Source organism: Pieris brassicae, chromosome 12 (genome assembly GCF_905147105.1).
Source record: "Pieris brassicae chromosome 12, ilPieBrab1.1, whole genome shotgun sequence".
In the NCBI taxonomy this organism is placed as follows: domain Eukaryota; kingdom Metazoa; phylum Arthropoda; class Insecta; order Lepidoptera; family Pieridae; genus Pieris; species Pieris brassicae.
The window spans coordinates 9,038,526-9,066,109 of NC_059676.1; the positions used below are offsets into that span (position 1 = coordinate 9,038,526).

The 27,584-nt window shown below is 33.4% G+C and overlaps 1 protein-coding gene across 1 annotated transcript; it reads left to right on the forward strand.

The window, feature by feature from the left end:
• The first annotated feature begins 542 nt into the window (after positions 1-542).
• On the forward strand, positions 543-27,570 carry LOC123717452 (lysosome membrane protein 2-like). The gene is made up of 12 exons (XM_045673441.1): positions 543-655; positions 11,118-11,339; positions 14,685-14,795; positions 17,115-17,259; positions 18,145-18,286; positions 21,715-21,915; positions 22,487-22,606; positions 23,089-23,212; positions 23,520-23,660; positions 25,518-25,636; positions 26,569-26,700; positions 27,214-27,570. Exons 2-12 carry the CDS (start codon positions 11,126-11,128, stop codon positions 27,418-27,420), a joined length of 1,656 nt encoding a protein of 551 aa, XP_045529397.1. The 5' UTR covers positions 543-655; positions 11,118-11,125; the 3' UTR covers positions 27,421-27,570.
• Positions 27,571-27,584: the final 14 nt, after the last annotated feature.

Here is a 27,584-nt window from a genome sequence, read left to right on the forward strand (position 1 = left end):
ATTATATTATATAAGGCGTATAAATAGCCTGTATTCGAGTACCCTAAAAGTTTATTATGGTATATTTAATAAGTACACGACCTCCGACGGAGTGAAAGCCTCCTCCAAATTATTCCACTATTTTCCACCCCCCTCTAACTCATAAATTTTTAGGAATTAGGTAAACAAATGTCTTATTTTCTTGGACTTCTTAACTTCTAGGGAGATTCTTGAACACGCCAGTAATGTGTGACAATTGACTATTACGAACGATTATATAATATGTTAGATAAATTAATTATGATACATTAAATAGTGCTTTATTATATTTATTTATCGGCAGAGTCATTATTCGACCTTATGATATAAAAATATATATAACATTTACAATTAAAAACATCAAGGGTTACGACCCCAACTTATGAGTTGGGTTAAATTATTGATGCATGTTGACCGGAGTATATGTCCTTGACAAAAAAGATGCTTAGACGTTGAAAACTCATGTAAGCGTGTAGCCTTTAACCCTGAGCCCAGATGAATGGTAAGCTTCAAGTAAAAGGTCGCAGCGCACTTCGCTGTTAACACGCGCGCGAGAGACGCAGTTGACGTATTCTTTTTTTAAATTATAATTGTTTTAAGTGATTATGGATTGTCTTTGACTGGGATACAGATAAAGGTAAGTTTATTAATAGTAGGTGGCCGTTGTATTATGACTTACTTATTCAATGTAAAAGAGGTAATTTAATGAAAAATATATTAGTAACAGTCGTGGAAATATATATAACATAAATAATTATAAATAAATCAGTCATCATTGCTTATTTTACTACGACATTAAATCTTTGACAATATAGGTAATAATTTCTTTGAGTGAAATATTTATATTTACTTTATAAAAATGGAGATAACTGCAAAGTGAATTGTGACCACTGCAACATTTAATACATAAACAACCCTATAATTTCTTTAGCTTTCTATTTATCTCAATACTTAAATTTGACAATATCCGTTCAGCAGTTAAGTTTACAAATATTTTTTATAAAATTACGACATTTCTAAGAAGTTTGTTCCTCCATTACCTATATATGAAAATCGAGGAACATGCCTTGATAATAAAATTAAAAAAGGCCCTCCATGTCACAATAATTTAAATAACGCACTTTCAACATAAGATCTTCAAATTAAGACAATGAGATCTGAAATATGCATTGAGACAAATTAGTGAAAAAAAAGAAGAAAGAGAAATGGAAAGATATGCAGGAGGCTTTTTTCCTAACGCATCAAACGCATCTGTGACGTGTTTTCTTATAGTAAATTAATAATAATAAAATACAATGAAAACGCTGCAATAGATTAAAAACAAAATATTGTTACTCTAAAAGAACAACTCTTTGCTCAAAACGACGAGTTTAAATAATGTAATGAATTCGATAAATATAGAAGTCTTATTTAAATATGTATTATCATCCCGGGCAAAGCAGGCTATAAATCATTTCCTGTTGAATTTTTCATGACGAACGTTTTTTCAAGATTCGTCTGTTTCGCAAAAGCATAACCTTTGTAAATGTAGATGGCGCTGTATATTCCCATAGACACTCGTCTCCATATTTGTTACAAATATTTTGATTATTTTGTAGGTCTAATTTATATTTGAAAATAAAAACAATAGAAAATCAACCAATGTTAATATTATTTTTTAATATTTATTGTTATTATTATTGCTTTCTTAATACGTGCTCAATAAAATACATTTGTTTATTAATCACTGTAACATCTATCTAAGAAAAATACATAAAAAATACTAAGTTTTAGGAGATATAAGCAAGTATATATCTTATTTAATAGATTTACAAAAATCAAAATCATTTATTCATATAGATAACATATTGTATACTTATGAACGTCAAAAAAGAAATACGTAATAAATGCTTCTAATTTTACATAATTTACAGCCACTTCTCAAATCAAGGGCGTATAACGGAAAATAACTGGCAAAACTCTCCTTCACTATTTTTAATCGTTAAGTTTTGTTAATGTTCCACATGACTTCTTAAGTAATAAATAATAATAAAAATACACAATGTCATTGATGTCTGAATATTTTTAGTGACCATGACATCAACATAATATATTTTTATATAAACTCAAATTAATTAATAACATAAGGATTTTTAAATATTAAAGACTTCCGTAGTATCCCATTGTAGATCTGTGTTAGTTTCTAAGATTTATCACAAGCTTTTGTAAGTCATATGAATAATTTATATAATTTATTTTGAATAATCTATTTTAATAATATATTTCCGGATACGATCAATAAGAAATATACTACGGTTTTCGGACTACTGCATTCTATGCAGCAGAATGCTACTACATTTGTAAACTACTAATTCAATACAACGCTACTACATTTGTAAACTACTAATTCAGTATCCCCGCGTTTGGCCTTCATTTGTTTTTCGTTTTTGGGAACCCATTCCATTCTGTGCTGTGATCTCGTTCACCTATCATATTGACGGCCTACTTCGCTTTCCTTTATGACAAGAGAACGACGCATACAACCGCATAAACTACGCAGAGTATTCTGAGGAATTGTTCGAATTAATATCAGCAGCTGAGTTTCATCATCGGACGCCGAGGCAGAATACGAAATTCCTCCCGTATCACCTCGACTTCCGTCGTTCAACAACTGAGCGTTTATTAATGCAGTTTTTTCGCACCCCACCACTATGTGGAACCAGCTGCCCACTGAAGTAGTTCTATACCAATTCGACTGAGAGTCCTTCAAGAAAAGAGCGTACTAATTCTTATAAGCCCGGCAACGTACTCGCGAGCCCTCTGGCATTGAGAGTGTCTATGGGTGGCGGTATCATTTAACATCAGGTGCGCCCTCTGTCCGTCTGTCCTCCGTCCGTCATCTAACCTAACCTGTGTTAGGTTAGGTTAAATGTGTTTAAGCCTGGGTCCCTTGGGTAGAATGTCTGGCGAAACCCGAGGGTCCATCTTAAGGGCGTGTGAAGGGCTGAGGTGTTTTTAGTGGGTGGGGTCTCGCTCTCGTCTCTCCCTCTGAATGACAGAGGGATTTGAGTGTAGAATACAAAAAAAAGGTTAAATCTGTTTATTTTAGATTTGTCACTAAAATTTAGATATACAATGGCGGTATTTAAAATCCGCCTCGTTGCGGTGGCGTTGATACGTAATACCCAACGTTTTCACATTTAGTTGCTTTGTCGCTTTAAACATAGATATTGATGGTCAATATTAAGCCTATTCACAACCGATTTCGGCTATGGAACCTTTTTGGTTGCTCGTAAATCAGTATATAACTTAGATAACCTCTTCGTTCCTCTGATCGTATGAACCAACAACTTCCATTTTAACCTGTACAGTTAGCGATTTAATTTTATTATATTATATAACATTGGCCTTTTTAGTTAATTGTTTTTTCTAGGTTTACACAGTAATTAAGAAATATAGATTCTATAAATAAAATGATACGTGGATAAACGTCCATTAATTTATCATCAGTTAAGTGTAAGTTGATATAGATGCCTAATGTTTTGACTCTATGTATGTATGTATCAGTTTCCGCCCATTTGGTCCGTTGTGCATTAAGTCCTGAAAAAATTAAGCCAGCCCAGCTAATTTCAGAAGCTCAGGAGTTTTCGGGTTGGGCTTGACGGAGCGACTTCACTCCTCTGAGGATTTATGTTCGTTGGGAAGCTCTGTTGTTTTGATTCTAAATGATGCAGAAAATTTCTACTTCCTCAAATAAAAGCGTGAATACCGTTAATACTGATTAATTTATAAGATTCATATCTTCAATTAGAAATCTTCTGTGGTGCTAGAAACCTATTGATTGTGGACCAGCAGGTATTATTATCCATTCTCTATTCTATATTACATCGTTTCTCAACAATTGCTTTGTCGCGATCCTCGAAAAAATTAAACTGTCTTGCGACGTTGTCACTGTAAATTTATATATATATATATATTTATATTGTACATAGCGCGCAATTTTTAACGAATCTTTTGTACCTATATGTAGTGTGTGTTAATTATTTTTCAACAGACCCCCAAGGGTCGCGATCCCCCGCTTGAGAAACGATGCTTTATTCCATAACTCAGGTCATGTTAGGACGCGTGTCTAGCGATCAATACTGACCACAGTACCTTATATTTTCTTATAAAAATTTGCAATTATTTTCTTGAATTCGAACCTCCAATCTAAGACCAATTAACCAACAACAGTCTACTAATTATATATGAAGATTTTCTTTATCCCGATGAAACTAATAATGCCAGTTGGCTCGAGTGAGTATTTAGTCCTTAATAATTAAAAAACGTGTTTATAGCAAAATTGCAATAAGTTTACCCTGAACTTAGTAACCACAGATTGTAAACCAACATTCACTACATATACTTGGGTAATATCGTAGGGTCGCCATTATTTATTGTTTTGCTAAAAATTATCATAGAAATTGAAAAGATTTACGGAACACAGTATGTTCATACTAGTTATTAAATAAGTCTCAAAACATTAGGCTTATTTACAAATCAGATTTTTTATTATTATTAATAAATTTTGCCTTTTTGTTGTCTAAAATTGTGTTAATCTATTTAATGTTAAATTTTATGATAATCACTGCCTTTTATATGTTTTGGTGACGGGAAATAGTACTAATTTTTATAAAAAGTTAATATACCCATTTCAACATAAGAAAATCTATAAATTAAATAAAACTATCCTAGTAACATAAGGTTAATGTTATTATTAAATATATTATGGCATGTTCTTTTGTCTAATGTCCTTTATTTTTTCCTTCCACTGAACTAGGGGTAACTTTGACCCATCTGTCATTACAAACGCAGTCAACGGAAGGTCAACGGCCCATTTCCACTTTTTTTAAAGTGTTACATAGTTTTTAATTATGTCTTAAACATTTTTATTCTTCTTAATTCTATTCTTCGAATGAGGAAATATCTCAATCAAGCAATGTATGGCCACCGTTATAAAGTTATGGGAGCAATGAACTCACACTTCGCTTAACTTGAAATCCATTAATCGTGCCTAGATTTAGATTATGTACTAGCTAGTATTCCAGTAGCTCCTCATATTATACCTGTATGTGATATTTACATATAAACAGAATTTGAATTTTAAAATGTATTATTTATTCGTTAAGCCTAAAATGGGGGCAGACTCATTTGTTAGTTTCATTAACTTTAACGCAAAAAGAATATTCCTTCGACAATGATATACTTAATAAATACGCCCCTAATGATACAGAAATATTAATATCCAACAATATCACATAAATACAACTTCTGTTTTTTTGTTGTTGGTTGGTTAAGTTGGGATCGTTATTGTTATTTAAGGAGCTCCAACGATATGTTTACCCTATTACGCTTTGAAACCATTGGCAAAAATCATAATTTTGCCTGTGTTTCTTGTATGTTGACAAGCTGCAGAGGTGAATAATTCGTCAGGCCATTATTATTGTAAACAAAACATAGTCAAACAAAGTTTTTATCAAAATGTTTTGCTCACTTAAGCAAACATTGAATTGAAGTGTTTATCACTAATAAAACGTTTCCAATACCTATATTTTTGATATCGTAGTCTATAATAAAATTGTTTGACGCAGCCTGTACATTTAGAATTAACAAAGTATTTAATGTGGCGTTTATTACGAGACAAATTGATTTAAGAGGAACGTCCGAAGTAAAATAATAAACAGACACGAAAAGGGAACTTAGCACATAATATGTAACACTGATTTTCACTTGCCCTGCCCTATTTGACAGAAGACAATAGATAACAGAAAAAAAGTAATTTGGGTAACATAAAGTAACGCTAAATCTGTTGTCAAGAATGTATGCATGAATCTATTCGCGGTAAGTCCTGTTGATGAATCTTACCCTAAAGGTAATAAAAAATAGGTTGTTCTCTGAAAGACCTTTTAATTAAAATACATTGAAAAACACATAAACATGAATATTAGATTTTTTTTTTAATAATTTTATGGCCTGGTAACGAGACCTTTAAGCCAAATGAATATAACTAAAGAATATAAATATGTAAGAGAACTAAAAGGCATAATTTATAAAGACGCTTTCCGCCGCTTGTGACGACTCAAAGACTTACGGCTGATTCCCGCCAAAAACGAATTGGATTTTGACATTGACTTTTTAAACCTTACCATTATTTTTGAACGAAGTCAGCAAGTTAGTTAATCTTATTTTGATCACGAACACGATCTTACATGACCTTCTTTATTTTTTTGTGTAGTTATCATAAAAATTTATAATACTGTTTTTACTAGTATTATTATAACTTGGTTTGCTGACATCGACCGCTACTAATATTGGATATGTTTCATTGTATGTACATTAGTTCGCACCAATTGATTACTTTAGAGTTTTGTCTTGAAAATTAAACTTTTTAGTAATGGAAAAATTACTCAATATTCTCAGTATGCGGCCATCGTTTTTTAAGAATAACAGTCTATATCTTATATATCTAATAGGCAAATAGGTGATCAGCATATGCCGTCGAATTTTGAGTCTAAGGCAAGCCGGTTTCCATACGATGTATTCCTTCACAGTTGGAGCGGATGTTAAATGCTCACATAGACAGAAAGTCCATTAGTGCACAGCCTGCAATCGAACCTATAACCTCAAGGATGAAAGTCGCACGCTGAAGCCACAAGGCCAACAATGCTTGTATATGGTTATATATTATTTACACTTTATCTTTGAGTCTAGACATTACAATAAGGTTACCAAAGATCAGAGTTCTAAGATATGAAAGTGCATCGTTACTTTGTTGAAACTTATGCTTTTAATACATTTTGATAAAGAAAAAGTTCACTCACACTTAAGGCCATCTACGTTTTGTATAATTGTGAATGGAAAGAAAAATCACTTTTATACATATATATTATATAAATTGATCACAGTTTACTTTTCTTTTCATTTGTACTTTTGCAGTAGCAGTTTATATAAACTGCTGTTTTTTTACTCGGTCAAAAGGCTATCCACTTCCTTTGCTTAGCCAGTGTTTGCTTGGCCAGTGTTTCTCAACGTGTGGCCCATGCCCCATAGGGGGACAATTTGATTGTTAAGGGTGCGCTGGATATAACACGACGTGGAGACTTGAGATTAAAGCTAACCAAATTGGAATCTAAAGTCTCTATGCAGCAAGCATCAAGCGTAACGATCTCACGGAATTCAAATAATAAATTAATATAGAAAAGTCTTCATTTTAATTGGAATTTTAATTTCAGTTTTTGATTATGTTTTGAAAATTTACTTTCGTTATCAATTTCCTCGAGATTCCTTCTAAAACGTATCATTTGAATTTCTTTAGTAAACAATTCCATATTTTAATATCTAAATTAAGTATGTTACATGGGGGGGGGGGAATAAGAATTTTAAATTGGCTACGGTGGGACATAACACAAAAAAGATTGGGAAGTACTGGCTTAGGTATAATTAGTGTAACGGTTGCGCCTTACAAGCATGTTGTAGAACAAGAATCTTGCATCATCATTGGTCATTAGCACTTAATTTCAGAACTGGCAGTAAAGTTAATAATAAATCCACTTTAATTCCTATAAAAATTACATATCACATGGGTGTGAGTTTTGTTATTATACTTAGTCTACATTAGTCATTGTTATTTCCATTACTTCGTGCTCTGCAGTATAGACCCCTTTTGGGTATAGGCCTCCTAACTTTACAGTTGGGCCTGTTCTTTGCTTTTTTTTATCTATATCCCCATAAAAATTTCAAGGTGTCTGTCATATAAATGATGTCGTAAGCCAAGGCTTTTGTGGTCGTCCCACATTTCTTTTTGGACGCCTGTCCTTTTCAGCTGTAAAGCATGAGATTGCGCGTCTGTTATCTTAGTTTATTATAAATCTTCACAGTAGATTCCTATTAATTCTTGTTTTTTTTCTTATACTATGTTCACTTCAGTCAATTTTTTACTGACGGTGAATCATTTATTCATGAGCAAGCATAGTGAAGAACTTAATATAATCCATATATAAACCTTGATCTAGCATTAGCTAATAACAGTTAAAGGTCACGTTGTCTCCTGCATCTAAAAGTTATCAGTTAAAATCTACACTTAAGAAATAATGTTTTATACATTAAGATAATGCACAGTAGTTCAATTAAATGTGATAAAATCTATCTGATTAGCATGACTTATGTTTGATCGCAGGCTAAAGGAAGGTAAGTCTTCCTCCAACCTAAAGAGAGCCAGGCCAGGCTAGTCCAAAAACCCTATCACCCCAGTGACTTACTACAGTCACTGGGGTGAAACGAAAACACTTCGATACCGCGATTCGGTATGACATCCTCTCACTGCTTCCAGCTGTATCTGTATCACGAAGCAGGTGTAGAACCTTGCTAGCAGTTTAGTAACTGTACTTTTCTTTGTATTGTTAGAAGTAATGTAGTTGGAAGCTTTGGTATTTATGGGGAATGCATCAAGAGCGTGCTGGTAAAGGCACATTAATGTCCGCCTCCCACTGCGAGCGGAACGGACCCATTACGGACTCCGCTGTACTCGTTACGATGATTTTCATACATGCCGTCTCCGCTTTGGTGGAAGCACATGTAGGAAAATTATAGTTACGAGTGTAGCGGAGTCCGTAATGGGTCCGTTCCGCTCGAAGTGGAAGGCGGGCATTAGACTTTCTTAGGGCAAGATCTATAGTGCGCACTTAGACTTACCTCAAACTTTGCTTAGTGTACACTAAGCATAAACTATGACTTAGTATTTATAGACATTTTGCCAGTGTTGCCAGGTGACAGACACGATATCACACCAGTTATTTTAAGATCTCTCAAAAATGGGGTTTGAACACTTATACAAATAATAAATACCATAATAATGTGTAATTATTTTATTTCATGTATTTCATGGGTATTTATCAAGATAATTTATCATTTCTTTGAATTAAAATCCTATTTTTCCCAATAGGATGGCATCATCGTTTATACATCGTAAAAGTCAAGTAAAACATATGATGGTAAATTTTGGGCCATTATTTTTTTTAGGCTTATAGTTAAAGTTTTTGGTAAAGTAAGACTTAAGATTAAGCTAAGCACGCACTCAGAGAGTTAACTTGAAAGTTAAGTCTGAGCAAAGTCTAGGTGCACTCTATAGATCTCACCCTCAGAGTTATTAGCTCAGCCTTGTGGAGTCTAAATTTGAATATTACGTAATGTCAACTGGGAAATCTTTCACGTCACACGGTGTTAACTTTTTCATTGTCGAAATGTGTGAAGTCAAAAAGGTCACCTAAATTGCTATATTAATTCGAATATAAACAAATATGTAAAGTTTGGCACGTTTTTGTTGATTCGATGAGAATATGTATATAATTTCGATGGTTTTTTCCTAATCATATATTCATATCATCAACTCAGCTAGAACGCTGTTACGATTGTCAAGATCTCCGCGGATTTAATTTATACCAGTATATCAGTCATATTGCAACGATCGCATAAATAGGAAAATTTATGGTCTGAAATGGATGGAAGAAGCAAAAATGGAAGTTCCATACTAATACACAATAGCCTAGGCTACGTATGTAATAGGAAAACAAACTCCCATCATTATCATCGTAATTGATATATCCCAACCCCTGGTGGAATGCCCGCAAAGGGCACAAGCCCACGCTAGCACATTTCGCCATCGTACTTCTTGCTTCCAACTTTGAACATCATGTTTCTACGTCCGTCCCACCAACGCCGCTTTGGTCTACCCGGTCTTCTTTTATCACCAGATTGTGAGTTCAGTAAGGACCTTGGTTTTCTATCATTCCGCATTCGGTGCACATCTCCCAACTTTCTTCAATGAAGTCATCGTCACACCTGTTTGAGCAAGCTCGTCTTCCTTGCTAAAGGCCCCGTATTCAGAAACGTAAGCACTGGTCGCAGCAGAGTTTGTACGGTACCAGTTTGGTATTATTTCCGAGAAGTCACGATCGGATAATTACTTACCCATTTAATGTAAAAAAACGACTTCCTTTAAGTAAGAATCTTTACGGCAAGTGTTTTTTACGTTAGCGTCTAATACTTTGGCAAACATAGTTAGAGCTTCACTCAAAAGCCTTGGTGCTCCACATGAGTGTTGCTCAGAATTCAAAACGATATCTCTGTCTTGGTCAAAAAGCGTTGAACATATTTTTGAATTTATAAACATAGTGATAAACGCCGATTGATAACGGCCGGGGGCTAGCAGATGTGTGATGTTTTAGGGAATGGTATGCTCTATTTCTTGAAGGCCTCTAAGTCGTATCTGTTTGTAAATACTTCTCGTGGCTGCTGGTTCCACAAATAAGGCGATCCCCAGCAGAATGTGACTTAAAAAGCTCTGTGCTGTAAAACGCCAGACATGGAGAAGATTCAATTTTGCATTCTGCCTCGACGTCCAATAATACACGAGAACTTGCAGGGATAGACAATAAACAAAGAACAACTTATAGAAGATACCACACGCGACGATTACAAATCCTTTACCAAGTAACATAATATAATACAAAAAATATTTCGTAAGCTCCACTATGTTTGTGGCTTGCGGTCTAAATCAATGTCAAGGTTATAACATCTTTACCTTCAACCGACCTTCTATGTAATGACATCGTGCGAACATCCAAACTTTAATTGTAGTCTAAATGCAGGCCTTTTATGTAAGGGACAATAGGAGCATGGGTTTCAGAACTTAATACAAGCCTTAAAATGCACGGCAAAATTGTTGTTTGAATTCGATTGACGTCGTAGCGTATAAAACTATCGTTCTTAAAACACGTTAAACAGAGGAAGCTTTGAAACGGAAATTGATCCCAGTGAATTGATGTGAAATAATAGAGCCTTATTTATTTCCATATGCTTTAATTTCACTTCGAATATTGTTAGTATTTACTTATAGCTAAATGTTGGTTGCTATGGACCCCACTTGGGAAGCTTTGCCAATAGTCTGCCAGACTATACCTGCTATTTATGATAAGTCATCGCCACCATTTTTTTTGTTGTTGCAATATTTTTATTCATCCTATTGGATGTTCATTACATTGAATTCTACAAATGAAAATTCTACAAAAATAATATAATTTCAGATTCCAAAATGGCGGAGGAAGTGCCAACTGTCAATCTGGATGACACTGGATCACAGGATGCTTCAACTGATGTAGAGGAAAGTAACCGTGATTCTCTAAATAGTTTACTTAACAAAACCAAAGACAGCAAAAATTGCCTAAAGGATTGCACTCTAGGAACACAGTACTCTATGATCTGTGACGATGTCACAAATGAGACTAAAAAAAGAAGTTTCTGTTGTAGTAAGTATTATTTCTTAAAGTATAGATAACACTATGTTTCATGTATATATTTAACATTACATATATATATTTATACTAATATTGTAAGTCAAATTCAAGTCATGTTTAATTTTTAAAATTCAATTCGATCATACATCTACAAAGCAAGTAACAACTTAATTACAACATACAATAACATTAGTCAGCTAATCTGCTACTTAATGATTGTATTAAAATTATCATTCATCTCGCGTACGCTTATAATAATTTGAATATTCAATGTCAAATATAAGCGTAACATCTGGTAGTCTAGAAAGCCTTGCAATACAACGCCATTCGCGTTGATAATACGCACTATTTCAATTAAATGATCATTATTATAATAATTAATTTTACTCCACATTCACCACATAATTACGAGTTTTTGTGTGATATGGATCTTAATGAATTCATTATTTCATGGAGACACTAAAACTTAATTCCTAAAATCCTTTTTGAAACCGATAAATACTAAGACGGAAATTTCTTGCTTTTGATTGGAAAGCCCAACAAATAATAATATCAATATAAACATAAAACCAAAGTTGATACTACGAAAACTATATCGAGATGGCACAGCTAGTGAATACTGGCTTAATTCAACCCACTACAGTAATCCTCGGTTAGGTTCATGACAAAATTATATATTAAAAGAAATTACCGTCCATTTTTCACTATACCACGGTCACATGTAGGATTGATATTTTTAAATAAATAATTTTAACATCTCGTATTAATCCAAACGCTTATAAAATATGTCGAAATGTTGCATTGAACATGTTTCCTTCGCTTTCAATCTTAAACAAGTTGAAATTAACTAAGTATTTCATCATTCGTTCAAAGAAAGCATAATATGTAAGATAATGTAGTAAATGATATATGTATTGTAATCTATGGAACGTAAACTTTAATTAAACATAGATATCTACTTCAATTTGGTGTTTTTAAATGATCAAGGAGATTTAAATCAAAAGTATTTAGATGATTTCAGGAAATTTAGCGGCGGTTTAGCAGGTCTCTTGGATAGGCGTGCTACTGAAAAGGAAACATCTCACTTAACATCAGGTGGGATTATGGCCAAACGTCTTTTTCTTTATTTTTTCTATGCTACAGGGCAAACGGGCAGGAAGCTCACCTGATGTTAAATGATACCGCCGCCCATACACTCGCACTGCCAGAAGGCTCGCAAACGCATTGCCGGCCTTAGGAGCCTAAGTCGAATCGGTTCGGTTCCACATAGTGGTAGTGCGCAGCAGAAATTGCCTTAAGAAACGTCTGTCTAGTTTTGTATACAAAAAATTACGCGACTACTATATACGCGATGAACTTTAAATTACAATTATCATCATCATCATCATCAATGGCCATACAGTCCGTATCTTCCGCCATCACAATATATCTCGTGCTTCTTACGTCCAATTTCATCCCATCAACGCAACCTCGGTATACCGGGTTTTCTCTTGCCACCACAAATTACAATTATAGGCATTAATTTTTCCGTATAAATTATAGTCTATGATTCAGATTAAAAAACTAGTTTGCTCTATGAATACAATCGCTTGACCTAATTTATAATAACGTTAAGGACACGACACAAGTTTAAAAAATATTTTATTCACATACTTTTGATAGGATTCGAAATTTTAAATATCTACCACTATAGTGGTAGTATATATCATTATAAATCATGAACAAATTTTCGACTTTACCCTTGAATTTGGCCTCAGATTTGATTATTTGATCCTTGATTCATTTTTTCTTAATCGGCAACGTAATCCGCATTCTGTGTGCTCATGCTTGATTCCTCTGATGCTTTTCTACATGCAGACTATGTCTCTAATCTAGACAGAAGGAAAAGACTATTTGTATCTAGTATGTTACAAGGTCCGCAGGCAGTGCTACTGTGCGCATAGCGCCCTGGCTAGGCCTTTAGCGTGTGTTTATGTGGGCGTAAAGCACTTGGCCATTTTTAAAATTGTTCCAATTCTATTGACAATGACGCTACAGCTCATTGTACCGTATGACCACTTGCCTAAGGTTTAACCGTTCAGAATTGGGCACGGTCCACCCGGCCTTTCTGTATACGCCTATGCCATGGTCAACCTTTACTAAGCAAATCTATTATAATTAATATTACAATTTTCCCACGAATCTGCCACTAACATTATTGTCCAAGAATGCCTTTGAAGTGATAAGGAAAGTATTTGCTAATTATTTTATTGTTAAGAAATTAAAAATTTACATCCGAAGGTCCTGGGAAGTGTTTCTTATAGATAGAAATCATAATAATAAATGTGTAATAAATAAATTACTCAGATGAAATTTTAGACATAATATTCTCTAGGGATGTTAAAAAAAAGTATTAATGAGTATGACGCAATTTTTTACTAATTTAATTACATTTCTGATGAAATCTCTCTTAAGGTGATATCTTTGTGATCACTTTCTAAAGCTAAAAATTCAGTTTTGATAAAGAATATAAATCATGTACCGCTGCGACTGCTGCGTCATCATCTACAAATTTATGGCGCCTGAGATGTGACTTTAACCGCGAAAAAAGATAGAAATCACAAGGAGCTAAATCCGATGAATATGCAAGAAGTTCATTCATTCCATGGCAGCCAGCGCAACTCTAGACTTGTGCGAGTTGTTATGTTGGTGAACATTGGTGAACAACAAGGCGGGGTTCCTTCCTCCGCCTTGTTGTTGCTTGCGTATTCACGCACTAATAGTATACTAATAGTAGCTCTATGATTAAGATATAACATCATTTCCATCCCTTGGTTTTACCAGCAGAACAGCCTTACCTTACCATTGCCTTAAATTTATTGAAGTTGGAGATGGTTGGTTTTTTTCGTTTCCAAGTCATAATGGTAAAGCCATGTTAGAAGATCTTGTTGTAACAAGTTTAAGCTTTGTTAAATAAACTTGTAAAAATATATTTCTAGTCTCTGCTATGTATATAAAGTACATATTTTATTGCAATCAATTTTACACATTTTTTCTTAAAAATGTGTGAAATGGCGGAACATGTTCTTACATGATGACTTTAACAAACAACAGTTTCTTTTTGTCATTATTACATCTAAAGTCTAGGATAAAAATATCTATGACAACCCAATAAGTCACCATACCTCAAACCTAAATTTAATTTCTACCAAGTATACCAGGCGTGAGGTCCGAGGTTCATTCAGGTAACGAGTCTACCACGAGGAACTAGCTGCCCAACACAACTTATTATTATTTGGTCTTTTATCAATCCTAATTAGCTTTAATTAAACATGACCACTAAGCTTTCAGCAATCTTATATTCACGTTTTTTTTCAGATACCACATCCCAAACAGTTTGGGGAATGATCCTGATATCTTTATCGATAAGTGGATTCATTTTCACACCTCAAGACTTAATGCTGTGGGAAAAACTTAATATGAGACCTGGTAAGTATTGACGGGATTTAAAGGGATCATTCGAATCAACATTCTTGATCCATTGTAAGACGATACGATGACTTGTGATTGTGTTGTAAGAGAATTATAGATCAATGGAAATATAGGTCGTTTATGAATCTGTCACCGAAGTATGAAGATCATGGCCGAGCCTCCCTGAAATCTATTAACACAAATAAGTTCGAGGAACTATCTGTGCAAACATCCCTATATAAATAAATAAAAATAGCCTTTATTCGAGTGCTACACATCACCAAACTACACTAAGTCCTTGTCGTTTATGTTCTCTCACTCCTTCACTACTCGACCTCCGATGTCGTGCAGGCCTCCTCCAAATTTTTCCACTTGTCTCTATTGTGCTCCACTTGTTCCAATTTTTCCAATTCTGCCCCGCTATCCCTTTTATTTCATCTTCCCAAATTTCTGGTGGGCACCCTCTCTTTCTTCTTACTACTGTGCCATCCTAAGTCTTGTTGACCCATCTGCCTTGGCAAATGCAGGCAATGTGACCAGCCCATTTCCACTTTCACTCTTTGTATATTTTTCAACGTCTTTTATGTTTGTACACCCCTGTATAGCGACAAGTTATCATAAACGCAAAAATGAGTCAGTACTCAGTAAGGTCTTTTTGTTTGTCAAAATCGCTCGGAGTTAAAGATTACATACTCATATTTCAATTAAAAAGAAAACACTTCAAGTTGCATTGTTTGCAAGGCTGCATAAGCCGAGCGGCTTAGATCTATTTCGTAATTTTGACCTTTGTACATTACCGAGTAACACAAATTAAAAATTAATATGTAAAATCTTATGCCATACCATAACCAACCATATTATTTTGATAAAATACATACGTAGCGATAGTTTTTTGCTTGCTTGTTACTACATCGACGGAAATCGTGGGGTAGACGTCATGTCAACGTGTAGACCCAAGTGATCAACGACCTGTGATGATCACTCACGTGCCCTGAATGAATGATGTGGTGCTACAACCTTCTTCGGTCTGGCCCCTTAGATTTCTGTAGCTGTTCCAGGATCATTTGTCAATCTAATAGGCAAGTAGGTCCTGTGCCAAACGTTGAATTTTTGGGTCTAAGGCAAGCCGGTTTCCTCACGATATTTTTCTGTACCGTTCGAGCGAATGTAAAATGCACACATAGAAAGAAATTCCGTCGGTGGGATCGAATCTACGACCTTAGGGATGACAGTCGCACGCTGAAGCTAAAGGCCAAATCTGCTCTGATTAATTCCATATAGAAAATTGCCATCCAGGCTCCAGAAGATAAACCACTCCTTGGAAATTGTATTCGTTTTTACAACAGCAAAATTAAAGAATTATCACTGAATAAATTAAAAGCTCTCGTTAAACTTAATTTGACGAATATTTAAATGATTATAATCCTTGGTATTGATTTGCTCCAGTTCAAACAATTTGTATGACTCAAAACTTAGCGATTAAAAATAGTGGCGGATAGTTTCTTGCCAGTTCTTCTTGCCCGCTCTACGCCCTTGACTTGCGAACTGGTAATAAATGTAAATTTACAATTAATTTAACTTCTTTTCTGACGTTCATAAGTTCAATATGTTATTTTGACTTAAAACCAATTCAGTAACACTGATCACGATATGTTAGAAGTGAGATGAAAACTATGGTGTGGTTTTATTACGGGCCTAGACTGTGCCGGATTAGCCATATATCAAGAGTAGCAAATGCTACGGGCCCCGCCCTCCAACGTACCCGTTATCGTAATAAAAAAAAATATTACATAGGAGCGTTATATATCTTGCTTCACTTCCACTTAAAAATCTAAAACTCGATTTCGTCACGTTAAATCGTAAAAATAAGTAGAAACACAAACTTTTTAACGTAATGTTCCAATGTTTATTTATAATCGATATCTTTAGACTAACATCTATACCACATCTACCTTTCAAGTGGCCAGAATTTTTTTTACATGAATATCTTAATATATATATATATATATATATATATATATATATATATAATATAGAGCATGATTTGCTTAAAAAAGTCTATGTTGTAAAGAAGTCAGAAGAAGTTTGGCGATCCAGATCCAGAAACGGTTTTGTTTTATTCAATATCCTAAACTTGAGAACCTAAAGCAAACCAAGGGCCCTTTGATAGACTTTGCTACAGGCCTCGCGCTGGCTTAATCCAGCACTGGGTAGGGATCAGCCTTTTGTGCCTTGCCTATAGCAGTTATTGGGTATCCGGCCAGGGCGTTATTTGATATCCAACTCTTATTTCATTAAATGTTTTCCTAGAAAACTATACAAACATATTTTTTTCAGGCCTACCACCATTTGACTGGTGGTCAGACCCACCTGATCAGGTGAGGATGAGAATGTACGTCTTTAACGTGACCAACCATGACAGGTTTCTATCTGGCGCTGATGACAAAATTAATGTAGAGGAAATTGGACCAATAGTATATTTGTAAGTATAAAATAAAATCAGGTTTATTAAGCTCACGGTACTTCATCTCTAACATGAGCAAAAATCAAAGATTTATATAGAATCGTAACGAGATTTATTCATGGATGTATTTTTTTACAAAGCGGCATTTGTGTTTTGGATGAGCTTATTCACTGAACAATAAAGTTACACAGAAGGATAAAGACGCAAGGTAGATGTGTCTATTTGACTTTTTTCATTCCTTGCATTTTTGTAGCTTGTTATGAGCAAAAGTTATATATATATATATATATATATATATTATTACTTATTTTTTATTTGCTGTAACAAGTTTTATTTGTTACAAATTATTTAAAGCAAATGACTGACGTCCAATATAACCTGGAGTTTCAGTTCAGAAAATCCTGAATGTATTTGAAGCAAAAGGGAAAGACTGAAGAATGGTTTAAAGAGAGTTCGTGTAAGCTATTCAAATTGTATGGAAAATGGATGAGTTTGAGCTGTCAAAAATGCGATAAGCAAAATTACGTAAAGTAATTAATGCTTGTCCAACCTTTTAGAATGTTACTACACATTAATATCAATATATTTAACTTGCAAACTAATGATTAGGCAAGCAGTGTTAAAGTCGCTGGCCTAATTATAAATCTACCAAAAGCTTCAACGTGGTTTCGTCAACGGAATAAGAAATAACCATAATATACAGACTGCCAACTTCTTTGTGCCATGCCTTTCTAAAATTCTTATGCCCCAATACATAATTTTTAAATGATAGGTTTTATAAAAAAAATACTAGGAATTTGTTAACGAGACACAATTAACTTGACAATGACTTTACTATTTATTTACTTACCACTTGGTTTAAAATTTTAGGATAGACATTTATATTGAAAATATTTGTTTCAGAGAAAAATTACTGCATTATAATATAAGTTTTAATGATAACGGAACTATGACATACACAGCCAAGCGATTTCTTATATATCTACCGGAGGAGAATAGTATTAACCTCAACTCTACAATAATTGTACCAAATTTGGCCGTATTGGTAAGTAAATGAGAAAAATCTCTCTTTAGTAGGTTATTTATAAATATTTATAATGTGTTTTTGATTGTTATATAAGTTATCTTTATATATACAGTCAAAATCTGTTATAGCGACATCGAAGGGTCTACCCATATTTGGTCTTTGGTGTTCGTAACAGCCGATGACGCTGTTATTAAGTAGGTACCTAATACTTTTACGTACCGGGACTTTTGATTTTGGTCAATATAACCGGTATCTTATTCTAAACGATGTCGTCGTAAATGGGTTTGACTATATAATTCTACTGTACGTGGGTATATCACTAAATTCTTCTTAAACGGCTTAACCTATTTAAATTAAATTATTTTGTATGGGTTTGGGTGGCGCCCTGGATAGTTTAGATTCACACATGCACTGCAGTCGGTACGCTTGTTTATTATAAATGAGAAAACATTATATTACATTACGTTTGGAAATAAAATTATGAAAATCCTACATTTTATCTAAAATTTCCTTATCAAATACATTTACATTGTATACCTTTATATTTATTTGTGACACGTGACACCTAGGACACACATGTCCTAGGTGTCACGTGGTTTTTAATAACCTACTCACAAAAGAGTTAAAAATTTATTAAATAAAGACATACTTAAGTTGTTGAAATCACTCACTTCCCGACAAATTGCGAAAATTGTGTTTTTACGATTTAATCTCTTAGATGCACAGATTATATTCTAACTACACTAAAAGTGTAAAATGTTTATGGCCTTTCACCTTGACATCAAATATAAGATATCTTATGCAAACGGGTGTGTTTAATCGACAGTGGAAGCGTATCATATATCTTCCATCAAAACACAGTTAGTAAAGAGAAAAAGTAGGTTTTTTCTGAAGTTCGAGATATTTAGTAAAAACTTAAAGTTTATCGTTTGGTAAATTATGTCAGTGACCCCAATAGTATATAAGTAGTATTTGTCTATTTCAAGTCCATGTTAAACATCTTATCTACACATAGTTACAATTAATTACTACCTATTTACACATTTTTTCTTAATAACATAACAGTGTGTGAGTGAATGAGACCGAAGACTGAGAGACCTGCAATAATTGATAATATTGGGTAGACTATTTATTACTAACCTTAGTTAGTTGTATAATGTCACATAACGACAGAATTAACGCAGTTAAAGGCGCTTAAAGTTAAAATGAACAAAGCACTCTTCATCTATACGTATATATAGTAATGAATCCCTATTTCCCCTGGTCACGGATGGATCGATTTCGCTAATTCTTTTTTTGGTTGTTTGTTATGGCCAGGAGAAGATTGTTATGAAAATTGCGCAGAATATTAGAAAACTAAACCACCATTTTAAGTAATCCTGACTTTTGTTACGAATATTTTTTTCAGTGCATAGCGTTTTTACAATTCAAACTTTTTTGATATATAGTTATGGCGTTTGACATACACATTGACAGAATGCGTGCTGCAAATATCGTCAAAGAGAATGTAAGAAAAGTGAATATGGTTTAAAACAAATGCTTCGATCGGAGATAATATATATAATTATATAAATACAATAAAACAATACATTTTTTTATCTCTACGCTCATTGACATGGATACAGGTGTCACGCATATTTAATTAGTAAGTGCCAAAAACAGATCACAAAAATCAGAGATGGATTTCCCTAAGTACATAATCCTCGAACGTATAAACTTTTTCATATCTTTATTACGCAAAAATATTTGTTTAAGCCTAATAAAATATACCGTGTAATCGTTATTAAATTAACATATTAAACGAAACTTTCGTATGGTAAATACGTAATTAACATAATACATTTTAATATCAATCTTTGTTTTGATATAATTAACGAATATTTTTTTTATACTTAAATTGCGTATTTTACACATTATCTATTTAAGACTAAGTAACGTTTCGGGTTTCTTTCTTTTGATGATTTTACGACGGGATTCACTTCAAGCCATAACATATAAAATTAGGAAATAATCTATATATTTTTTTAAATCATAGACACGTATAAAATATAGTTTATGGTTTAAGAGCGTATTTTTATCATTCATATATAAAATAAAATTTGTGATGGTTGCAAATATATTGCATAATGGAGTTGGCCTTTTGCCTTGAAGCTGTCAAAATTTAAATATATTTGACAGCTTTATAATACTTACGAATATGTCTACAATCACTCTCGGTAGCGGACGCGATTTATTGAAATACAATTTTACAGAAATAATTTAACAAAATACATTTCAAAACATAAATAATATTTACCTTTATGGCTGATGGCCTTAAATTGCTGAAATATTTCGACATACATAGATTTTTGGGTTTACGACGATTCCTCGCGATTCCAAGCAAGGTAACGTTAATGCAGAAAACGCACCCAAAGAAAGTAATCGGGAGAGTCAAAATGTTGTGATTGGACAAACGACGTAATGTCACGCATCATCTTAACGCGCCTTGGAGCAGAGATGCTAGTGGACGTCGTCATTTCTATATTCTCATCCCCCTATATAAACACTCGTGGTTTAAACGATTTTAAAAATATGTTAAAGATTACTTTGTTACTTTATAGTAATTACTTTCTTTGTTTATATAGATTTCCTGTAACAATGTATACTACACACGAGTTATAAACTCAAAACGCGTGTTCTATTCTAAGATAACATTTTACAACAATAAGACCAACGGAAGTGCAATTTTTAATGACTGTAATGTAATATAATTATACATATAAAGCAATTCAACGTTCAATCTTGATAGAGTCAAAGTGACGAAGAGATGAATCTTTTTGTGTTTAATTATGGTAATTTGAAATCATAATAATCAAATACACAGTATTTAAAATTTTATTAACCTACGTAGTTAAAAAAAATTATTTCGTTCTAGTTATTACTTTTTGTTTTTTATCTTGTCGTTGCTTGTTTAATTGTTTACTAGCTTGCTTGCTTGTGGTCTGATATAATTAATGTGTGGACCTATGTGTTTAAAATTTGTGATGTCATATTTTCTTGTATCAATTTAGAAAACAAAACAACAATGTATTGTCTTTTGTTAAAGTAGCTTTTACACATTATGAAAAACACTTTTTGAACGGATTAAAGCTATGTATTATTTTTAAAACTTATAGTTATTTACATAATTCTAAATTTTAATTTTTTCCGACGAAAGTACGCGAAATACTTTTCAGTGTGACGACGACATTCATATTAAGACGGCACCTGACCTGCACGTGACCCAGTGTCACCGTGACCATGCACACTGAAAAGTACGCGAAACGTCGGAAACAAATTAAAATTTAGAATTATGTAAATAACTATAAGTTTTAAAAATAATACATAGCTTTAATCCGTTCAAAAAGTGTTTTTCTTAAAACAACAATGTTTTAGAACTTTTAATAAATAAATAAATTGCTTTTTAGGGAATCGCATCCCGGATACACAACGAAAACTTCCTCATACGAGCTCTCTTCTCAATGATGATCAGGACACACTCGGCTGAGTTGTTCGCCAAGAAAACTATATATCAATTTATGTGGGACAATCAGGAATCTGTGTTGGAAACCACGAAGGCTCTAGCCCACCACATGGTGCCGACTACCAATATGGGCGTACTATTTAGTGTAAGTTATATTAATATGTGGTGTTGAAGGCTGGTTAGGATTCCCTGGACAGCTAAGGAAACAAACGTGTCCATATTAAGACGTTTACTGGTAAAAATCGTCTTTCGATACTTTGTTACCAAAGCATCCTGAGTTTTCTTCAACGCAGAGATCCAGAAAGTTTAGAAATACTTATTTCTGGCAGAGATGAGGGCACCAGACCTCAAGGCCGATCCCCTACTTGAGATGACCGAAGTAAAGGCTCTTACAGGTCTTACCATCCCCAGGTCTCTGCGCCTGCTTGCTGAAGACAGGGGAGAGTGGAAGGAGTTATGCGGCGCCACTAACACGACCTTCAGAAAAGAAGAATGCATTTACAAAAGTAGAAGAATATTAACATTGCGATTTGCTTAGTTTTAGTTTAGAAATATTTGAAATACATTTTGTGACGGATTAAAAGCAGTAGGAACAGCATCTCAACTGTACGCTAAAAGCTTAAAATTAAACGATTTTCCACCAATTTCAGTTTTTGACATAATTTATGGGCTGGCTCGTCTATTACCACCAAATAATATATTGGTCTGCCTTACAGATTTATACGGACTTTACAGACGATGTGACTGTGAAGATTGGACCTCAATGGGGACATCACAATTTCTTCAAAATAGATCAATTCGGACAGAAATTACAGTTAAAGGGATATGATTTAGATGTATGTCAAAGTATTTTGTTGAATTTGATAATCACAGAGTTTATTTATCGTATTAAAGACACTGTATATTCTTTTGATGTTTGTGAAGTAACAAATTCAACGATCTTCAAAAAAATCGTTTCGTTTAAAAATTTTAAGAAAAAAAAAATATTTGAAAGAAGATAAAAAAACAAATAAATTCTCAACCAAGTCGATTGACAGTCCAAAAGATAATTTTGCTTTTAAAAACGTACCTAATGCCTTGGATACCGCGGATTGGCAGGTTGTCCAAGCATTTAGTTGCATTGAATCTAAAACTACCGCGAAAAGACGCTGTTTTATGTTCAGGTACAATTAACAGTTTATTTATTTATAAAGTGTTAACAATTATGCTATTGAGCATTTCTTTATTTACAATTCTAATTAAAAGATATACATAGTACGCCTGTGTTGGTTTCACCAGGGAGCTTTTATTTCTGTTAATTAAATTGTGTATTTTAAAGACCTGTCCAGAAACCTTGATCGGGTCTACCGAGGGTGTGATGTATCACCAACGTTTATCAAAAGATGATGTACTTCTGTACTTGAGAAAGTCTATATGCCGCGCTATGCCTTTGGGTTTTGACCGTAAGTTATTTTATGTTTTCTCCATTTACCTCTCAATATGTTAAATTAATTATAATGCTTAGAATTCATTTAAGATATTGTATTATTTTAGTATTAAAAAAGCTTTTATTTATTTCATTAAACTAAGAATACACGTATGCTTCAATCAAGTATGCACCATAGACAACGTAATATAAAAACAACGTATCTTCAATATAAATCTATACTCAGTTCAAAACCATTAAAAAAATAGTTAAAAACTTATTATTAAAGCTATTATTTTGGTCGAGCATATTACATCAGCATATATTTTAATTAATTTTTACAGAGGAAGTGATCATAGACAATGTGCCCGTGTACAGATACAATCTGTCAGAGCACGCGTTTGATAGAATAAATGGCACAGACTGTTACGATTCCAAACCATCTTTACCGAATGGAATCAGTGATACTTCAAAATGCTACGACGGTGAGTTACTTATAAAAGTACCAATACCAATTATGTTATTTCCGATTTTTATCCTATTTGTAGCGATATTTGATATTTAGTCTTATTTTGGCGGGAAATTGTATAATTAAAGATTAAATTACATCTTAGATTAAATTTAGTACACTACCTAACTACTGGTGAAATAATAGTTTAAACTTGGAAAAATAGCTCCTTAACACAAAAACAATTACTGACTGCGATTGCGGTGGCCATAGATCGAATCTAACACTGAAAAAGTCCTGAATTTCATTTTTCAGTCAATAAGTTTCGTAATCACGTTGTGTTCTTTAGATATAAAATTACATTAATTCATCTATCTATCGAATTTTACTTTACGTTCCCTTGTCAGCGGCAATCTTATGAGCCAATACACGAACGACAAAAACTTGGGCTTGGGTTCAGAGTTTTGTATCTGTGTATTGATATTTTTCTTGAATTTTTTCGGTCTAAGGTTTCATTACGATGTTGTACGAGTGTTAGAAGCACACATGGAAAGTATATTAGTGAACATGATGATTATCATAATCCCCAGTAGTTGGTTTTGCTGATCCACACTCTCACAAATCATGATCCATGTGGTATCGAATTATTTCAGAATAGTTAGTATTTATATTATTTTCTTATGTAGCCAAGTTAACATTTCAAGGATCGTCATGTTCGTTTAAATGTTATTGTTTATGGCGGCGTCCATGCCTCGAGTTGTCTCTCTCCCTAAAATATGGCGATGGGGCCCATGGCTGGCCATGCGTGATACTCGTGAACGGGTGCTACTTGTGATGACTGGTCGTACTAGAATTCATGTATGCGGTGATGTTAGTTATTTCGACTTCTTATTTGCGTGTTGTTCCCACGAGAATGTAAGTGCTCCTACTTCACCATGCCTCCTGCTGATAGTGGACAAATCTTTGTTTTAATTTATTTATACTTTGTTACCATAATATACATAATTATACAATTAAAAAAACAAAAAGTAAGTAGGTTACATAAGTTATTAGGCAACAGGCGGCCTTATCGCTAACAAGCGATTTCTTCCAGGCAACACTAATATGGGAGAATAAAAAAAAGAAACACCTACAGAGGGTAAAGTACAAAAAGTTCATAATTAATTGACAAAAAAAAAACTCATAATAACATGCAACTGTAACTAAAATAAAATCCAAAGAAGAAATAAAAATAATAATAAGTATAAGCAGACATATAAAAGCACTGCCAAACTATTAGGTTTATTATTATTAATTACTTAAGATGTCTTTTGGAACATAGTTTAATGTAGGAATTTAAAGCATTTTATCAAGAGTCCTAAAGAGAACTAAACCTTTTGAGTCAATAAACCTAGTGTAGTGAATATAAGTGCAGGTGCGGTATCTCGGACACACGAACATAGCGTCAAAACATTACAAAACACTAAGACTGTTAATGAACATTACCTTAGTTTAATTCATTAGTATTGTAGGAAATAAAGTCAACATAATATTACTTATTAGCCATAATTATTGTATAGGCTAGATTATTACTCCTTATTGTGAACTTTATTGCAATAAAAAAAGAAGTGTTACTGTTTTTGACGCTCATAAGTGTACACGAGCACGAGAGTGTGGTTAATGTTCTCGTCTCGCTTCTCGTGTCGCCTTTTCACTGTGTTGTTAACCTCTGTACTGTAAGCGCGTCTTCTTAAATAGAGAAGTTAAAACTAAAAAACAATGCCCACGTTAAACATCACCTCTAATAAAGAACAAGCTTAAATAAATTTAGAGCTCGCTCATGCCGCTAGGTCATAGCTGATGTCCTTCTCACGAGCCCGTATAAATGAGTATTAAACTCATGTGTTTTACACAGGTTTGCCAATGGTAGCATCATACCCGCATTTCTACACGGGACATCCACGGAAGGACACCTATGTAACTGGCCTCATCCCGGACAAGGAAAAGCATAATTCTTATGTACTCGTTGAACCGGTAAGTAAATGAAGCATGTAAATAGACCGACAATTCTTAGACGTTGTTGTTGTTGACAAGTCTTAGAAGTTGTTAGAGAAAAAGTTAAACCAACAATTATACGGTAAACAAAATTAATTTTACTGAAGCGAAAGTTCTTTATCGGCGTTGGAAAAAATTTACCGTCACATTTTTGAGTTACGCGTCACATTTTTACGTAACGTGCCATCTTTTTTTTGTCCCTCCCACGGTTGATTCGAAGAGATTCGAAGCCATTAATAACAAAAATGTATAATAACGATAACAATGATAGTAATAATTCTATTACAATTAATGAAATTCTGTAATAATCTTAGTAGTAATAATAAAGTAAAATGAAATAATTGTATTATTTGTATTCATGTCTATGATAATGAAAGCCTTTTGTTGAACTTTATCTTATTTAACCAATTTCTGTAAAGTTGCATCGGGATAGAGATATGTTTTTTTCGACATGCAATTATTGTTTATGGGTTGAAGACCGCAGAAGGCTGAGTTTGCCTGAAAAAACAGCCTGCACCATTGGACTTTACGTAATATAAACGCTAAATATAATATATGTGGAATATGTGGAAGTATTCACATTAGTATCTCCATCAAAATCTTGATAACACACATAACTTTTAACTTAGGGATCGGTTTCTCAGAGACCACATGTTTTATTATTACAAAGATACAATTTAACAAATTTTTCAGACGATTTTCAAGACAAAGTACGAGACAATTATTGGGCAATTGAAACTTAAGTAAACCGTCGTTTTCAGCAGGCTGAATTATTTTCAATCACAGCGACTTCCTCCTTGCATAATTTAATTTGACAAGATCTACCGCATATCTTTACCGAACCTCTTGCTAACAGTATTATAAGTTTTATAATATCGTTCGAATCTTAAAAGATTTTATTATTTTTTTAGCTAACAGGAACACCATTCAGGGCTGTTGCCAGGATGCAATGCAACATTCAAGTGCAAGACTTATCAGCGTTCAGTGATCCAAATTTTCATAAATTTTCCAACCTCATAATACCTCTTAGCTGGATAGAATATGTAAGTAAACATATTTTCTTTGATCGCATCGTTTAGGGTACAGGACAGGAATTTGACATACAGGATTCATAAGCGCTAACTCTGAAGCTTCTGAATCTTAAGATTTTCACCGCTTATGCCCGTAGGTTTATAGGGTCTTCATAGTCGATCAAGACTCTCAAATCGATATTATGGTTAATTTATTGATTTTTAAACGAAAGGTACTTAGACCATAAGTTTTGATAACAATTATATATATTTTATCTGATCTTATACATAACATTTGCATACCTTTTGTAATATGGCTGATTGTTTTTTTTTATAGTCAAAACGATTTATTATTATCTCATTCTCTAAGTTCATAAATAAATCAAATTCGACTTTCATTTAGCAGGAACTAAGACTTTAGAACTTCCCATTTATAAAAACTAAAACAGTCTAGTGCCGTGTGGCATAAACAATTTGGCAAAATGATATAAAGCTGTACTTTACTTAAATCTATAATAATCTTAAATTTATACTTATTTGTTACAGAGTCAAGAAGGTCTTCCCTGGTATATAAAATACTTCATCTACTTTTTAGTAGTTATTCTACCTCCCGTTACTACGCTACTCCTGACAGGGACACTAATTTTAGGCTTTTATTTTCTTTTAAAACAAATTTATAGGAAAAAGTGCGTACGAAGGAAATTAGTTACTAAAGTATTCGAAACCGAGACATTTCTTAAAGTAACAAACTAATATAACGATAGTAATCCAATCCAATGGGGAACAAAACATAAAATCATATAAATATCTCCACAAACAGTACTAATTTTATAATAATAATAATAATTTATTCCAAGAATATGGTACAAAAAGGGGGTACAATAGTAATTTCGCATATTCTGCCATACAATGGCGCG

Bases quoted from the DNA above. Each gene is read 5' to 3' on its own strand.
- LOC123717452 (XM_045673441.1), top strand. From the start codon at position 11,126: ATGGCGGAGGAAGTGCCAACTGTCAATCTGGATGACACTGGATCACAG. The intron at 21,916-22,486 runs GTAAGTTATATT...TCTGCCTTACAG, and splicing joins ATATGGGCGTACTATTTAGT to ATTTATACGGACTTTACAGA. The intron at 22,607-23,088 runs GTATGTCAAAGT...TGTATTTTAAAG, and splicing joins TAAAGGGATATGATTTAGAT to ACCTGTCCAGAAACCTTGAT.